Source organism: Tamandua tetradactyla, chromosome 17, assembly GCF_023851605.1.
Source record: "Tamandua tetradactyla isolate mTamTet1 chromosome 17, mTamTet1.pri, whole genome shotgun sequence".
Lineage (NCBI taxonomy): Eukaryota > Metazoa > Chordata > Mammalia > Pilosa > Myrmecophagidae > Tamandua > Tamandua tetradactyla.
The window spans coordinates 20,811,200-20,831,066 of record NC_135343.1 but is presented as its reverse complement, the minus strand read 5'-3'; the positions used below and the strand labels follow the sequence as shown (position 1 = coordinate 20,831,066).

At 33.9% G+C, this 19,867-nt stretch overlaps 1 protein-coding gene across 2 annotated transcripts in view; it reads right to left on the bottom strand.

Annotated features, from left to right (window-relative positions):
• The window catches only part of GTF2A1L (general transcription factor IIA subunit 1 like), a 56,667-nt gene that overhangs the window by 25,401 nt on the left and 11,399 nt on the right, over positions 1-19,867 (bottom strand). For both annotated transcript variants that reach the window (XM_077134176.1, XM_077134177.1), the window contains exons 5-7: positions 18,547-18,640; positions 16,986-17,575; positions 394-651 (exon numbers count right to left, since the gene is read on the bottom strand). In XM_077134176.1, the coding sequence (XP_076990291.1) occupies positions 394-651; positions 16,986-17,575; positions 18,547-18,640 (942 nt within the window). The remainder of the gene's footprint in view (positions 1-393; positions 652-16,985; positions 17,576-18,546; positions 18,641-19,867) is intronic.

Below are 19,867 nucleotides of genomic sequence, written 5' to 3'. Positions count from 1 at the left end.
GGCATATATGTAAGGTCACCATAAACAACAGCTAATAACTATTTACACACTTCTTAATTATCAGATTCAACTCAGATTTTACCACATTTAAAGTAGATCCTATATGCTCTACATACAATTGTATGTAGAGCATACTGCCTTTTTTAATTTCCACTCCAACCTCCTAAATTCCTCCACTATCTATAATCAAGACCAAAAAATACAGAAGCCAATTCCTAAATATTCAACACAGGTCTTAATTACAGTTTAAGATTAAAAGTTTAAATCCTAACAAACAAACAAGTCTCATTTAAAAGGCTAAAGACAAGGTTAATCTTAAGTATTATTCCTCTTGGCTCCTAAGTACAAATATAAATTTAATAAAGAAAGTCTCAGCTCAGAAGTTATCCTTACCTCTTCCACCGTGTCTATTTGAGAGTCTTCATTATCACTGCTATTAACAGTTGAATCTTCATTTGATAGACTGTCACCTTCTTCTTCAAGTACCTTCAGATCTTCTACATCAATAATCCCTAGAAATTCATTCTCATCTACATCTCTTGTATTTCCTATGTCTTCTTTGGAAGATGTATCTCCAGTTCCATCTATTTGAATTATTTCATTAATATCATCAGGTGACTGAATTCTTAAATCCAACTGAGAATTAGAATCCTAACAGAAAAAGAGAGTCAAGGTTTGTCGGGGATTGAATCATGTCCTCAACAAAAGGCATGCTCAGCTCCCAATCCCTGACCCTGTGAGTGTGAATCTATTTGTAAATAGGACTTTTTAAGATGTTATTAGTTAAGATATGCCCAACCAAATGAACGATGGGGGCCTTAATCCAATATGGCTGAAGTTCTTACAACCAAAAGGGATTGATCACAGAGAAAACCCACAGGAGAAGCAAGAATCTGGAAGACAGGGAAATCCTGAAGACAAAGGTGAAAATACTACATGCATTGCCGTATGACAGAAAATCAAAAAAACCCAGACTGCTGGCCAGCCACAAAACAGTAACCTCAGGAGGAAGCAACACTTCTAATTTCTGAGGCCATAAATCAAAAAATTATTGTTTAGCCCTAAAAATTTTATAATTTTTAATTTAATTTAAATGTTCCCTGAAATTCCCCCTAAGATCAGGAACAAGACAAGGATGTCCATTATCACCACTGTTATTCAACATCGTGTTGGAGGTTCTAGCCAGAGCAATTAGACAAGAAAAAGAAAAATACAAGGCATCAAAATTGGAAAGGAAGAAGTAAAACTATCACTGTTTGCAGATGATATGATACTATACAGCCACTCACTGTATGGTATTTGTTTTAGCATTTAGGAAACTAAAACAAGGTTCTCCATATCAAACAAACCATGAAATAGAAAAACAGTGAACCACATAGAATTTCAAGTTACTTTATATCAAACCTTCCACAAGTGAGCCCTTAAAATATATTCCTGCTCTATAAAATGTTCCCTCCAAATTTTGAATCTTAGCATTCCTACATAATACAAGAATAATTTTTTAAAGTGTAAATAAATTAAACCTACTTAATCATATACAGACAGTAAATGAGTACTTTGCTTTTAGGTACCAGTTTTAGTATATAACCCCTTGAATATTTATAGTACATGAATTATATTATATAGTACATTTTAGTGCTTATCTACTTCATTTTAAACAATAACTTAAAGTAGAAAACACAAATAACATCATTCTCAATGAATAAATAAAAAGATATTAATGAAATTCAGTAGTCACCTTGGGCTACACAGATACCATTATCTTTATCTAGGGCAGCTAACAAAAGAGTATCTGCTAAGCACTTACAGGCATTTTCTAATATAAGCCGAGAAACAGCATGCAAAGAAGTAGAATGCTGTGGTTTAAAAAGGTCAGAAAGCTAGAAAGAGGTGAAGCAGGATTCAAACCCAAGTTTGATTTCTCAGATTACACTTTTAAGTACCAGGCCATACTGCTTTCCAAGTGGTTTGTCACAGGCAGGATAAAAATCAACAAAACTACAAAATCCCTTAGGAGCAAGGACATTTTAAACAGGGATATTCCACAGAATCTACATCAGTTCTCAGCCATTTACTGAGGACACAGACCCTTGAAAACTTGGTAAAAGCTCCAGTTGCAATAAAGGAATGTATGATACTATTAATTGTTTTGAAAGCACATACTCAGGCCAACACAGATTACTTTAGCTTTGAGGATGGACTACAGAGGTATAGCTCAAGGAAATGGAAAGGATAGCTTTAGAGCATTTAGTATACCTTCATTGTATCAGCCTTAGATGTCTTGGGAAACCGCAAGGTCAAAAAAGCTAAAGACATCCCCCATTAGGGCCCAAGAAATTCTAAGGTCTGAAGAGATGCCCTTTCTTTAAATTTCCTCTAAGTCTGAGAGACACATATGATGCTTAAAACAATAAGACATTTCAGTGCATCAACTTAAGATATAACTTTATTCAGTAATCAAACCAGCATGTTACTAGTATAAGGACAGATATTTAGATGAATGGAACAGATTTGAGAATCCAGAAATAAATCCATATGTCAACTGATTTTCAGCAAGGGTGCTAAGTACATGTGATGGGAAAAGAATAGTCTCTTCAACAAATGGCACTGGGACAAACATATCCACATGGCACAAGAATGAAGTTGGATCCCTACCTCACACCACACCTAAATATAAGCGTTAAAACCATAAAACTCTTGGAAGAAAACACAATATACAATTATAATATTACCCAGCAATTCCACTCCTAGGTATATATAGAAAAGAGATAAAAACGGGAACTCAAGCACATGTACAAAATACCAACAGGTGGAAATATTCCAAATTCCCATTAATGGATACATGGATAATCAAATTGTGTGTGTTTGTGTGTGTTATATATAATGGAATATTATTCAGCAATAAAAAAGAATTAAGTACTGATACATGGTACAACTTGGCAGAACCTCACAAACATTATACAAAGTGAAATAAGTCAGACACAAACGATTCACATACTGTATGATTCTAATTATATGAAATACCTAGAATAGGTAAAACCTTGAGACAGAGTCAAGATTGATAGTTACAAAGGGGAGGACAAAAGGGGGGAATGAGGAATACTGCTTAATGATTAAGGGATTTCTTTTTGAAGTCATAAAAGTATCCTAGATTTAGATGCCCCAACAAACCTACACAGAAAAATACAATTTAATAAACTACAAATAGCCAATCTTACATGCAATTAATTTTTACTACATTGGAAACAGATTACCTTCACAGACAGACTATAAGGAATATTAGACTTAAACAAAAAGTAATGGTTACATCCTCAAAATGGAAATAGCTCCAAATTGTAAAAAAAAAAAAAAAAAAAAGCTGAGAACATCAATACCACTCTAACAACCAGCAAAAGTTGAAACTACAAAATCACAACTTTTCTTGAATCCATCACAGATCTAGGGTCACAGGAAAGCCAAGTAACCTGAAATCTAAGGAATGTTAACCCTTAGAATGCAGGACATATAGACCTATCTCCCATGAGAAGAAAAATACGCAAATGAAAGTATTATTTACCTCAGCTTCTCCTTTTTTATATAAGATTTCTGGCATTCCATCAAAAATAACAAGGCAAACAAAAAGGCAAGAAAAACAACCATCAAGAAACTAAGCAATCAACAGAACCACACTCGGAGATGTTAGAACTGTCAGATTATGATTAATGTGTTAAAGGATCTAGTGGAAAAGGGGAACAACATGCATGAAGAAATGGGGAATTTCAGTTGGGAGATGAAAACTATAAGAGTTAAATGGAAATGCTAGAAATAAACGTCATTATACCAGAGATGAAGAATTCACTTGAAGAGGTTATCAGTAGATACAACATAGTCAAGAAAAGAATCAAAAGCAAGCAGAAAAAAAAGGAAAACAGAAAACTAACAAGTTTTTAAATAATGACATTGCATATATATAATTAAACACATCAACTAAAAGAGAGAGATTATCAGACAGGATTAGAAATGCAAGATCCAACCATATGCTGTCTGTAAAAAATTCAGTTTAGATATAATGAATTTACAGATAAATTAAGAGAAAAAAAAAAAAGAAAAAAGATGCACCATGCAAACACAAACAAAATAAAGCTAGAATAACAACACAGATACCCAAAAAAAGTAAACTTCAGAACAAATATTACCAGAGATAAAGAAGAACATTACATAATGTTAAAGGGATCAATTCAAAAAGACATCAATACTTATAAATGTTTACAAATCTATCAACATCGCTTCAAAAATACATGAAGCTAAAAGTGATAAAATTGGAAGAAACAAATCCACCACCATAATTTGAGACTTCAACATTCCTCTCCAGTAATAAACAACAAAAAGGACTGAACTTCAGTAAGGATTTAAAAGACCTGAACAACACAATCAACTAAAGATCAAAGAGACATTCATAGAATATTCCGCCCAAGAATCTCTCTAAATGCACCTTCTTTTCAAGTGAACACAGAATGTTTACCAAGATGGACCAAATTCTGAGCCAAAAAAAACAAAACTTAATAAATTTAAAATATACAAAGTATGTTCTCGGGCCATAATGAAATTAAACTAGAAGCCAGTAACTAGAAAATCCCCAAATATCTGGAAATTAACACACTTCTTCATGACTAAACAAGTCATAATGGAAATTAGAAAATAATTTTAATTGAATGCAAACAGAAATTCACTATATTAAAATCTCCGAGTTGCAGCTATAGCAGTGCCTAGGAGGAAATTTATAACATTAAATAATTACAAAAGAAGAACAATCTCATATTGATGATCTAAGATTCCAGATTAAGAAACTAGAAAGGAGGCTCAAGTTAAATCCAAAAGCAAACAAAAAATTAAAAAAAAGAAAAAAACAAAACAAAAGCAAACAGAAAGGAGATAAGATAAAATAGAAATTAATGAAACTGAGAACAGAAAAAAAACACTAAGCAAACCACACCTTGGTTCTTTGAAAATCAGTAAAACTGAAAAAAAGACAATATTGGGAATTAAAGACACATCACCATAGATCCCACAGTCATTGAAGGGATAAGGAAATATCATGAACTTTATTTCAATATATTTGAAGAAAAAAAATTCCTTGAAAGGAACTACTCAAAAAGAAACAGATAACCTGAATAGTCCTATATCTAAGATAGAAATTTAAAAACCTTCCCACAAGGAATTCTGTATTTTTATCTGTATCTATCCAGATAGATACATAAACCCTTGTAGAGGGTGGTGTGATGGTGGCTCAGTGGCAGAATTCTCGCCTGCCATGCTGGAGACCCAGATTTGGTTCCCATTGCCTGCCCATGTTAAAAAAAAAAAACTCTTCCAGAATACAGAAGAGGTACAAATGCCCTAATACCCAATACAAAAAAAGAGAACTACAGGCCAAAATTCCTCAGTAACACTGAGGCAAAATCCTCAACAAGATTTTATCAATTAGAACCCAACAATATATAAAAAGGGTAATATATCATGATTAAATTAGATTTATCCTGGGAATGCATTTGAAAGTTCAACATGTGAAAGTCAATAAATTTCATCATATGAACAGATTACAGAAGGAAAATCATTTGGTTCCAATAAAGAAAAAAAGCATTTGAAAAATTCAACACCAACTCATGATCAAAACCCTCAGAAATTTAGGTTAAAGAGAACATCATCCACCTGATAAAGAACAACTACAAAAACCTACACAATACTTGGAGGTGAAAGACTGAGTGCTTTACTCTGGGTTCAAGAACAAGATGTGTGTTCTCTCCACTCATACTTAACTTTGTACTGGTGTCCCAATCAGTGCAATAAGGGAAGGAGAAAAAAAAAGAGATGTACTGATTGGAAAGGAAGAAGTTAAACAGTTTCTATTCCCAAAAACATTAAAAAACATCCAGAGAAATCTACTGGGGGGGGGGGGGGAACCACTAAAACTAACCAGTGGCTTTAGCAAGGTTGCAGGATATAAAATTATTTTATAAAAATCAATTGTATGTCTATATACTAGCAATGAACTGGAAATTTACATTTACAACAGTACCCAAAACCATGGAAAACTAGGTAAACATCCAACAAAATGTGCATGCTAACAAATACAAAACACTAATGAAAAAAAATCAAAGGCCTAATTAAATGAATGATGCATCATGGTCATGTATTGGAATACTAAACATTGCAAAGATATTAATTTCCCCATATTGACCTATAAATACAGCACAAACCAAATCAATGTCCCAGAAGTTTTTATAGAAATTGACAAGCTGATATTTAGGGAAAAACAAAGTAATCATAACTGCAAAAACATTTTTTTTTAAAGAACAAAGTTGGAAAATTCATATTCCTTCATTTCCAAATGTATTGTTATAGATCTACCAAAACCAAGATCAGAATTACCAAAAAAAGACCAAAATCAAAACTAGATATATAGATCAATGGAACAAAGTTAAAAATCCAGAAATTAATCAACACAAATATAGTCAACTGATTTTCATTAAAGGTAACAAAAAAAACACATGGAGACAGGGTAGTCTTTTCAACAAATGATGCTGAAACAGTTATATATTTATATGTAAAAACATACTGATCCTAACCTCGCACCATATACAAAACTTAACCCAAAGTAAATCATGGACATGAATGTAACACCTAAAACTATAAAATTTCTAGTAGAACACATGAGAAAATCTTTGCGACTTGTGTTTAGATAAGACACAAGAAGCAGAAATCCAAATTGTAGGTGGCACCTTTTGATTAGATTATTTCCATGCAAGTATGGCCCTGTCCATCCAAGGTGGACACAGATGATTGGAGATGCAGACAGAAGACATCCCAGGAGATGCCAGAAGAATCCACAGGACCCAGAAGCCAGGCGAGATGGACAGCAGACATCACCATGTGCCTTCCCATGTGACAAAGAAACCCCAGACATGAGTGGCCTTTCTTAAGTGAAGGTATCCTCTTATTGATACCTTAATCTGGACATGTTCATAGCCTTAGAACTGTAAACTTGTAACTTAATAAATCACCTTTGTAAAAGCCAAAAAAAAATAGATAACAAATTAAATTCAATCAAAAGGATAAACTTCTTTACAAAAGACAGTGTTAAGTAACAAGGATGTGATGGAACTACAACTCTCATACATAAATGGTGGAAATGAAAAAAAGATACAACCACTCTGGAAATGAGTTTGGCAGTTTCCTATAAAGATAAGCATACCTGTATTGTATAACCTAGCAATCCTACTCTGAGGTATTAAATAAAATTAAATTAAAAACTACATGCAAATGTTTTAGAGACTTTTCACAAATGCCCAAAACTGTCAACAAACCAAATGCCCAACCAGTGAATGGATAAACAAACTGTGGTACATCTACACAAGAGAAGGTATTACAACATGCAATAACATGAATGAATCTCAAAGGTATTGTGCTAAAGCTACATATTGTATGATTCCATTTATTCAACTGGGAAAAGCAAAACTATAGGAAAAGGAAAGACTGGCGGTTACCACAAATTGGGGATGGGGGGAGAATATTAATTACAAAGGAAAGTAAATTGTGCGAGTGGCTGTATAACAGTATATGCTTATCAAAATTCAAAATACTATAGATGTAAAAACTAAACACCTAAAAAAAAAAACCAAAAAAGATGAACTTTACTTGTAGGTAAATTATACTTCAATAAATATTTAAGTAAATTATATAATGTTAATCTTAGACCTCAGTAACATGTTGAAAGTGGCTTTTCATTTTTTTAGCCACAAATAACTGAAAACTTAACCCACTAAATCTTTTGCTGCAAAATGAATCTGAACTCTCATGGTATATTATCAGATGAGTACAAGTTTGTAAAAGAATATTAAAAATTCCAAGACTCTTCTAATTGAATTCATGTAATATCTTCTTTTACACTCAAATTGATGAGGTCTTCTATATGTTAGGAGTGGAAAATTAGTCTCAAAATTAGTACCCTTAACTGTAAGAGTTTTGTCATCCTCAACTTCTTTCTTCAGAAGTGCTTCTGCCAAGCACTGAAAAGTTCACATGACTATCTGACTTTAATTTCCTCTTCCAAGATATCAAGCTGACCAAAATAGCTATCAGTTTTACAGCAACATCTATAATTGTTACTAAACAATCATAAATAGAAAGATTTAAGTTTTTCACATGGCAAACATCTACCACATAGATCAAGTTTCTCCAGGTCAAACTGTTATGACGGGGCTTTCATTCTCTCCCAAAAATATTAAATATCTCCCCCAGGATCAATCAGAGCTTCAAGTCTTGTTCTTTGGAAAGCCAGGAAAATTCTACATGAAGAAGAATTTCACATTTTACCCACATTTTTTGACAAACATCTTGGAAAAGATAATTAATTCAAAACCTTGGCTCTATTTGAATTTCATAGCAGCACACAAGACTTAATAATTTTTAAAGAAAATTATTTATTAGTGCTGAGTCTTAGCACTAATGCATGCCAGCGTGCTGAAACAGACAGCCATACTTTCTTTACTGAAGCAGCAAAACTATGTGTTGCCAAGTACCTCAAGATCTGAACAGGGTACAAAGCACCAAATTTTGCTAAGCAAAAAAACTTCATTATTTCAAACATATCAGCCTTTCCAGTTTCAAAAAAGGGGGCGGGGTGGGAACTTACAACATAGGAATCCTTTGATGGTGTCAGTGTGCAAATAGTGATTAAAATTGGATGCTAGCAGCACTGAAAAACAGCTGTATTTTTATCCTGAATGTTAAAGGAAAGTCACATAGCTGCTGATTCTTCTACGAACTGCTGCCAAATATGAAAAAAATGTCAGCAGTTCCAGTGAATATGATATCATCTGACAGAGGCAGTGCTTCAATTTCTTTCTCTGCTCTAAACCTTAAAAAGCTAATGATTTCCAGGGTTCTCAATTACACTAAGGTCTCTCCAGTTATATAGAGCTTCTTTTGCTGGGTAGTACAATCGGCAAAATAGGCAAATGCATAGGATGCTGTAATATGCATCTTTGTTCATCAAATCCAGCTTCCAATCTTTTCAATTTGATCTTTCCCCTAATGAAAGAGCCACAGCTTTCCACAGCTAGTCAGGGCTGATGGAACCTTGCACCCATGTATGGGAATAAATATATATAAGGAGACACCTAAAAATACTTAATTTTGACATTTTTCAACCTAAACTATGTCAAATTTATTTGGCTATACTCATAAATGCCAGGGCATATCTTTAATTCTTAACAGGAAATCAATCTACACATCTACTCATAGCATGGTGGAAATGATGACCATGTACAGTACCTGTACCTGACCACATACTGTAGCATCCCATACCATTCAACTCTTATTTGGCATGAAATAAACCTTAACATATTTGACATACAAAAAATAATTTTACTAAATTGATTTTCCACATACCTGGTTTAAGAATCCAATTTAGCCATTTTAGAGATGACCTATAGCAAACTTAAAAAGAAAGCATTCAAAATTGTAACCCATGTCAAACTCTGAAATATGTTCAACAACTGTGGTGCCGTGCTTTGAAATTTATAGCTTTTTTTCACCAAAAAAAAAAAAAAAGGAAAAAAGTTGATTGTGATGATAAAAAAATATTTAAGCCCTCTAGCCTCCTATATTCTTGAGCAGATAAAAGGAAAAATATAAAAGGATCGTATGATAGCCCATGACAAACTCTAGGATCTGTTCTGTAACTGCTTGTTGAAGAGTACTCTCAAAATTACTGTTTTATTTATATATTCTGCTTTGTATGTTATATATATTATATTGTATGTAGTATATAATAAAAAAGTTAAAAATAAAAAAAACATTAGGGACACCCAAATCAATAGGTCAGCCCTTGATATTGAGGCTTGCTCTTGTGAAGCTTATGTTTGTAGTGGAGAAGCTTAGCCTACCTACAGATGTGCCTTAAGGGTCATCTCTGCAGGATCTCCTTTGTTGCTCAGATGTGGCTTCTCTCTCTCTAGCCCCAACTCTCCAAGTGAAATCATTGCCCTCCCACCTACACTGGACATGACATCCAAGAGTGAACGTCTCCCTGGCAGCATGGGAGATGACTCCCAGGAATGAGCCTGACCCTGGTACCATGGGATCAACAATGTCATCCTGATGGGGGAAAAGAAGTGTAACAAATAAGGTATCAGTGGCTAAGAAAGTTCAAATAGAATCAAGAGGCTACACTGGAGGTCACTCTTACACATGTGTCAGTTAAGACACTGCTACCTATCATAGCTTGCCAAACCCCAACCAAAACCATTCCTGCCAATTTTAAAGAATATCTAGGGCATTATAGAAGATTCTACAAAGATTCCATGCACTAGGGTAACTTTCCAAAAACCTATAATCTCTTGATGGGTCCCTAGACCAGATATGTCCTGAAATGCAAAGGAGCTAGCCTCTCCAGAACATCATTATCCATCCCCCTAACCCACATTATCAATAGTCCCTTCCAAATGAAAAAGTTAAGAGTCAGCATATCTCAAATACCCCTAAAGAGTAGGAGAATACAGAGTTATACAGAGAAGGTAGGGTTGAACAAATGAGTATGACTGCTGAAACATATTGATATTTCTTTTAATCCTAAGCGTCTGGGAGCAACTAGTCGTAAACCTAAAAATGTGGTATTGTAACCCATACCAAACTCTGAAATCTGTTCTACAACTAATTGTTGCAATTTGCTTTGAAATTCATTGCTTTTTTGTATATGTTATTTTTCACAAAAAAAAAGAAAAAAGTTGATTTGTGATAAAAAAATTAACGAAAAAGAACCACAAAATAACATTTTTTTAAAACTAGGAAAAAAATAATAAGTGTTCAGTTTAACTGAATTCTGAATTCAAAGAACCACTGATATGACATTTTAGCATCAGAATGGATCTGGAAAAAACATTTTTAATCTCACATGAAATTATTATTCTCTTATGCCCTCCCTCTATCCATTTTTTTCATTCACACATTGATTTTAACCTAGATCAGTGGCCCTGGCTACAAACTACAATCACCTCAAACACTCTCAAAAGCTGATGACGGATTGGTCCCTGGACTAGATAAGTCCTGAAACCTAGAGGGCCCAGCCTCTCCAGAACCTTAGCTAATTCCATCTCCCTACCCCATATTGCTGGCAGCTGCTTCCAACATGAAAAACTTAAAATGGCCATAGCCCAAATACCCCTAAAGAGTGGGACAGAAAGATCAAAGATGATGCTGGAGTTATATAGAGAAGGTAGGGTTTAACAAACAAATATGATTGCTGAATCATTACACTGTTATTTCTTTTAGTCTCCAGTATCTTAGAGCAGCTAGAAGTTAAAACCTAAAACTGTAGAATTGTATCCCATACCAAATTCTGAAATCTGTTCTACAACTAATGGTTGCAATGTGCCTTGAAATTTTATTGCTTTTTTTGGATATATGTTATTTTTTGCAAAAAAAAGCCAATTGTGATGATAAAAAAATATTCCTTCTAGCCTCCTATATTTTGGAGCAGCTAGAAGGAAAAATCTGAGATGATGGTATGGTAGCCCATGACAAACTCTGGGATCTGTCCCGTGAGCGTGTTGAAGAGTGCTTTGAGAACTATTGCTTTTTTCTGTCTTTGCTTTGTATATTTTATACTGTACAACAAAAATGTTAAAAAAAAAAAAAAGCTGATGATGGCTTAGGGCCTTGTGTTAAGCAATAGTTCCTTAGACTTTACACACAAAACAGAAGAAACAAAAGAAAAAATCAGCTAAACGGAACCTCATCAATATTAAAAACTTTTGCACCTCCAAGAACTTTATCACGAAAGTAGAACGACAAGCTACACAATAGGAGAAAATATTTGGAATCCAGATATCCACTAGAGATTTAATATACAGACTACAAAAAGAACTCCTTCAAATTAGCAAAAAGACAATACAATTTAAATATGGGCAAAGACTCGAACAGACATCTATCCAAAGATGATATACAAATGGCCAGAAAGCACAGGAAAATATGCTGACCATCATTAGCTATCAAGGAAATGCAAATCAAAATCACAATGAGATATCATTTCACACACATTAGAATGACTGCTATTTAAAAGGAAAAATAAGTGCTGGAGCAGATGCAGAAAAATATCCTCTGCAATCACTGCTTGTGGCAATGTAAAATGGTACAGCTGCTACGGAAGACAGCTGGGCCATTCCTCAGAAAGCTAAGTACAGAACTACCATATAACCTGGAAACCCCACTTCTAGGTATATACCCAAAAGAACTGAAAGCAGGGATTCAAAAAGATATTTGCACATCAATGTTCACAGCAGCATTATTCACAAATGCCAAAAGATAGAAGCAACACAACTGATGAATGAATAAATAAAACATGGTATATACGTAGAATGGAGTATTATTCAGCTGTAAAAGGAACTCAGTGCTGATAAACATGATAACATGAACAAACCATGAAGATATCATGCCAAGTAAAATAAGCCAGAAACAAAAGAACAAATATTATATGATCTCACTTGAAATACCCGAATAACAAGCTCAAAGAGTCATAATCTACAATAAAGGTTACCAGGGACTGGGGTGGGGATAAGGAATGGGAAGTTCAGGCTTAAAATGTACAGAGTTCCTATTCAGAATAATGAAAATGTTTTTGTAATGGACAGTGGTGATGGTAGCACAACACTGTGAATGTAAACATTTTTAAAAATCCATGAAACTGCTCTTCACGAATAGTGAACCCTAAGTTAAACCATGAACTATAGTTAATAATGCAACTGTAAAAATGTGCTATCAACAAATATAACAAATGTTCTACACCAATGTAAGCAACAACAATGCAAATTGTTAACACTAGGGTGGTATATGGGAATCCTGTATTTTATGCATGATTGCTTCATAATACCACAACTTCTCTAATAAATGAAAAAAAATCTGATGTTGAACCCCACCCCAGATTTAATAGTTCCAAATCTTTAGAGATATCTGAGCATTACTGTTTTCTAATTGCCCCTATGATTCTAATGTTCAGTCAGGATTGTGAACCCCCAAGCCAAATAAGCTAAGCTTTGATCCTATTCTTTAAAAACTTATTATCAAGTATACGTAAGTGTATATACAATCTTAGTTCTGGTATAGAAAACGAATAAAGTATACCTCTCAATGAATGCAGTTTTTAACATAGAATTTAATTATATCTTGACAAACACATACTTAGGGCGCTATGACAACACAGAAGAGGTACATCCAACCTAATCGTGACTGGGAGAGAAGGTGGGTAGAATGATACTTAAATAACATTTCTGGAGGAGGTAATAAATGGCGAAGTAGAAATTAACCAAGGGAAAAGATGGGGAAGAAATTCAAGCACCAGGCATGAGAGAAAACACAGAGAAAGAGACTGAGACAACAAGGTTAATACAGAATCCTCACACTCAGATGCACCAAATAGAGTACTAGGCAGGAAATACAGAATATTACGTAAGAAATTTTAGCAGAGAAAGAACATAGAGGTCCTTGCAATGTTAAAAAGTGTGAACTTTATTCTGTAGGTGATGGACAGTCAGTGATGTTTTAAGGTGGGAAAGGTCCTGGTCACGTTGCATTGAGATAGATCTCTGGTAGCTATGAGGAAGAGAGATACGAAGTAACAAGCACTGAGCACTCAGTATGTGCCAGACAATGGGCTGCTGAGCACTTCACATTGACTATCTCAAAGTTGATCCTCCCATCACAACTCTGTTAGATACCATTATCTTATTTTATGATTGATGAAACTGAGTAACGAGTCTGTTACGTCCAAGTTACAGACTGATTAAGGGATAGAGAAGGGATTCAAAACAATTTTGACCCCAAGACCTAAGCCTTTAACTTCTAGGGAGAACGACTGGGTGAGACGGAATGAAAAACAGCAGAGGAGATATCTATATCTATACATATCTGATAAATTAGTTTAGGAAACTATTACATAAGCTCAAATGGGGACAATTAGGGCAACAGTAGTAGGGATGGAAAAGAAAGGACATATTCCAGAAATATAGAAGGAGTATAATGGAAAAGAAAAAGCCAAAATATAATTCCATTCCTTAGCTCAGGAGACTGGTGTGTAGTGACACTCTGCAGCATCTCTGATGAGGAACAATGAATTGAGGCTTTTAGGTGGAGAGGCACATAAGGCATCAGACACAGAAATGCAGCTCAGGGGAGTAATAGGGTTGGAAATGTAGTCATCAACAAACAGTTGATAGTTAAAACCATGACAATGTATGAGACTGCCCAGGGAAGTCAGGAAGAAAAATAGGCTGGGGATAGAACCTGAGGAAACACTGGGGGCAGTTAAACAGGAGCTCATAAAGAAGATAAGAGGATGCCGTCAGAAGCATAAGATAATTAAAAGATAAGGCAACAGAAATGACAATATTTGGAGGTGGGGTAATGAGGGTGGTGGTGAGGGCAGGTAGGGGATATAAAGGAATTAAAGAGGATATAAAACTATATGAATTTCTCTCCTTCTACTCTACTTTTCAGAGTTCCAAAGAACTGAGGTTCTAGTTCTCTACAGCATTTTAAGATTAGAAAAGAAAATTCCTAGACCAAGCAAAAAGTTAACATAGTAATATATAATTTACAGTCAGAGCAAATCAAAAATTGTCAAGAAAATATTTTATAAAACAGCTCTTAAACCCACACAGTCCCTAGTTTTTAAACTTGTATCGATCCTGAAAGCTCTCTGGGAGTCTACAAAGGAAAAGTAAACAAGAATAACTAATTGCAGCTTACAATAGAAGTTCTGAAAATCTTATAAATTTTTTGAAAATAGTATCAGCTTAAACTGTGCCAGATTGTGAAATCTCTTAAAGGTATGTTTTAGTTTCCTGGCTGCTAAAACAAATACCACTCAGTAACTTGGCTTAAACCATAGGAATTTATTGGCTCACAGTTTTGAGCCTAGGAAAAATCCAAATCAAGGCATTAGCAAGGCAATGCTTCTTCCTCAAAGACTGTGACATTCTGGGGGGCAGGCTGCTAGTGACCTTCAGGTCCTTGGCTTTTCTGTCGCATGGCAGTGCATGTGACAGTCTTCTTTCTATTCTGGGGTCCTACTGACTCCCAGTCTTCTCCTCGAAGTGGCTTTCTGTGTGTCCAGTTTCCTTTCCTTAAGACATGCTGAATAAGGCCTATCCTTATTCATTTTGGGCACACCTAACAACATCTTCAAAGGTCCTATAAACAAATGGATTCACATCTACAGGACCAGAGGCTGGAACCTGAGCAAGCTTCTTATAGGGGACATGATTCAATTCCCAAATGTATCCTACAGTAAATTAACAGAGAAACTATAAAAGCAAATATTATTATAAGTTTGGATTTTTATGTCTTTGCTATAGATCTTTTTTAAGATTATTATACAAGTTATATGGAAAATTGCACAATACAGCACAAGTCCACAAAGCATAGCACTAACCTAAAGCTATGATGTCAGCAGCTATTAAATATTCAATGTTCATCATCTCACATAATCCTAAAAATTATAAGGTTGGTATTATTCCCAGTGTATAGACTTTAATTAAATTTCAGAGACTAACAGTGCCAGGCTTGCTTGTAAGAGGTGAATCTGAAATCTCAATGTAATTGTGGCTTCAAAGTTCATGCTCTCAAACACTACTACCAACAAAAATCACTATCCTAAATAACCTTCATTATTCTCCCTTTACCAATCACCAATCTTTCCCCCCTTATGAACAAAGTACAAGATGACATCTAATGAGTAATAGGAGCATAAATCCTTGACTCATCACACCAAAAATCTGCAAAGCTCATACAGAGTCCAATGGGAGGATACATCTAAAATAAGTGCTGAGAATTAACACTTTTTTTTAACCTCAAAACCAAATGTTTCATAATTTTAAGTTTAGCCTATACTGATTTTTAAGATTTTTATATTATTATATGGAAGTTATCAGGAAAAATACTCAAAATAAATCTTAGTATTTAACACTAAAACTAAAAATAGACTTGCAAAAAATCTTGAACAGGCATCTTCGAATACCTGAAATATTCTAAAACAGATCAAACAGTTTCTGACATTTTCTCTTTTCATTGTACCCTATAACACCTTCCCTCATCTATCTAGGACATTTAAACATTCTTAGAATAACACGGTATGATGGCACTTAACTACCCATTACTACAGATATGTACAATAATTCTAGAGAATCAATAAGCCAGCAGCTAGACCTTTATTTGTCAAGTATTATTAAGTCTTATAAATGGAATCAGCTATAAGGCATATTTTACATCTGAACTAGATAACGCAAGTTGTTTTTTTTTTAATGTTCATGAGACAAAATTCTCCATGAATTTTCTGTCATCACAATGAATTCCTTGGAAATTAGTATCTCTGACCTATTTTCAGTAAGGAAAGTTAATTAAAAGCTATTTTTTAGTGGTCTGTATTCCAAACAATTTAAAATCAAGTAAGACTAGTATTTTATCAGGCAGGGAGAAGCAAAATATTTACTAGAAAGATAATTCTTCACACAGGGAAAGCTTTCATATGGGATTTTAGGAAAATTAGGTAGAATAAGAAAAAAACACTTTGGGCTTCTTTTGTATATTAAGTACGACAATAAAATTACCTCAAAATACTTATTTACTTACTGGGACGTATTTCTAGGTCTTTTTAATTTTGTATACAGGTAAAAAAGCAATTCTCATAATGTAAAGCAGAAGTAAAACAGACTTCCTTAAATGGATTTTCTTTTAAAAAAAATATTCTACCTCATTGAAATAAGTTTAGAAATGCTAAATATGAATACTTTAAGAAATGATGGTTATATTAAAAACAACACTAAAGAAGTAATCGCCTAGAGAAATAAAAAACATAGTTCTGATTAATCTTACACCTTAAAAAGAAAAACTCAGGAAGTCTAACCACCAGCTACTGTCTGTCCCCTAATACCATTAGTTGAACACAGAACTACCTTTTCCGAGATAGGTAGGCTGCTGGATGCCTCTGTATTTCTTTGCTGCTTCACAGAATCATATCCATACATAGTATTTTTAATAACATGAAGCTGAACATCAGACATATGTTGATGCAGAGCTCCCTGAGGGACCATGGAGAAGGGCCCACCATGCATATTCTGAGCCACACTAGCTGAAACACTGAGCATTGGCTCCAAGTTAGAACCTGTTTGAGAGACTGGTGGAGCAATTACAACACCTGGAAGATTGATATACTGAGAGCTATCCTGAGGATTCAATAAAGCTTTGGACATGATTCTATACTCATTTTCAGGAGATACAAGTACATCACTGGTGGCATTTTCTAAGTGTTTCCTATCTACTGTTCCAGAATGTAGAATTGTGGGTTGCTGTAGTACAGTTTCCAATCTCTGTGATTTTTCAGTAGTTGATTGAACAGAAGATGGGTTCAACTGTGGAACACTGGTCTGTATTATTGAAGGCTGCCCAAGTTGATGAACTATTTGCTGAATTGGCTGCTGAAGAATACTTGCTCTTCCAGAAGTCTGTGTCACCATAATTGGTACATTGATTTTATAAAGGTGACCTTTAAAAGGAAAAAGCAAAACTAAGCATAACAGAATCCTAATTTCTTGGAAAAAAAAAATTACAGGCACAACAGGCTTACCAATATGCTAACAGTGATTATCTCTAGGAATTTTTATTTTATTCTTTGGACTTTTTGTATTTTCTACAATGGATACATATTATTCTTATTTTTAAATAATTAAATGTTTTCCTTTAACTCTAGCCTTTTCCAACTACTGTCTGTCACATTTCATGATAAATTTATAATCACCAATATTAATCTGATGGGCTTCTTTCATTATTTAATAAATAAATTAGTGTTTCCAATTCAAATGGGATTTTAAACAATTATATACAATATATTTCACATATTTAAGATACCACACAACTGCAAGTCTATCTAAAAAAAAGTTTACGAATTTCAAAAGTTATGAAATTCTTTTTTCCCCTCTTTCCTCTAAATTACTAAGAAGAAAAGAGGAATTTATTTTTGAGCATCAAGTTAGGTGCTTTCCTTAAACAATAAGTGTTATACTCTTCCACATCTAGATCAATGCTCTGAAAGGCAAAGGTTGGTTAACGTCTAAACTTATGTGTGTTCTACTATACCATACAGTCTCTGATAAGGAAGGTGATAAAGATTATCAGTTAATCTTATTTAATTTCCCTTGATTAGAGCTAACAGATACCAAGATGTGTTAGTTTATTTTGTATTTGTTAAAATGTATATAATTGCCTTAAATTAAGAGAAAAAACATACATAAAGCATTTTACACAAAACTGGGAAAGAGATATGGGAATGAAATACAGGATAGGCCTCATCTATGATCTTTGTGAAAGGTATTTCCTTTGCAATAACCATTTATTATTACTTTATAAATATGTTTAAGACTTCCTATAAATCTAATATATACGTCATCAAAAATTATGAAACTTAGTATCCAGGAAAGTCAATGCTAAAAACAAAATATTCTTAGAACATACTCTCACCAGATACAGTTTGCAGCGTTGCACCTGCTGGTACATGAATATGATAACCAATACTAGAAGGAAAAGTCAAGTTTGCACTGGAATTTGAGGTACCCTGGATAGGAAACAATTACAGGAGAAAGTCAGAAAAGGACTTGTACTTCTATTTTTATTTCCCTGATCTCACGGGGGCCAAAAAATATAATTCAGGACAGGAGGACAATAGTTTTTGACAAGTTCATTAGGGCTGAGTTCTTTGAACAAAACAGCTTTTTTAATATTTGATTTAGGTCATCTCATTAAGGATCAAGAGCAGTTCTGTTCTACAGATATTAGCAATGAACCAGTAAGTCTTAATAAATAGAACGCACATTAATTCATAAGATTTTCCCACTGTATAACTTTACCTTGGCCAGTGATTATCAAAGTGTCAAATATAAGGACCCCTGCTATTTATAAGGCTCTCCTAGTCTGTAAGTCCATCACTTATGGTTATTTTCATGTAGATAATATGATAGTCCATAACTTTGATTTTGGTATAATTAAACCCAGATTTAAAAACAAGAACTGCTAAATCAAAAGACAAACATTTTTGCCTATCAGACTGGCAAAAATTTGAAAGATTGATAAATAATACCCAATGTTGGAGAGGATGTGATTTCAAAAAAAAAAGTTCTTTTAAACTACTGGTTTTTGTAAGTGTATATTGTTACAATCCTTTTGTGTGGTTATTTTGCAATATCTATCAAAACTGAAAGCATGCATGACCACTTGGCTCAGAAATTCTACCGCCAGGAATTTATCCTGATTGTCACACAATTAAACAAAGACCTATGGGCAAGTATATTCAATGGAACGCTACACTGGAAAAATGTGGAGATAATTTAAATGCCCATCAATAAAACATTGGTTAAACCAGAGTTCATCCATAAGGTCAATTTATATTTAACAACATTGAAAAGGGTCCAACTATAATTGTTAATAAAAAAAAAATTACAGAAATAGTACAGAGAGTAATCCGATTCCTATTTTTACCCTAAAAATTAATATAATATTCACAAAGAAGTCCAAATGGATATACATAAAAAAATTATAATAGCTATCTTCAGAATGTTAAGACTAGAAAACGCTTTTCACATTTTCTTATAAATCTTTTCTTTTTTTTTTTTTTACTTTTTACAAGTATATATTATTTCTATAATCGGGAAAAATATTTTCATAAATTTAAAAAGCAGAGATATTTTTTCATTGGTTTCCTATCAAAAGCAGGATCATTCTCTATATCCTGGTAAGGGGGCGTGGTTTTGTTTTTAAAAAAGAAATGGGAGTAAATGGCCCCCCA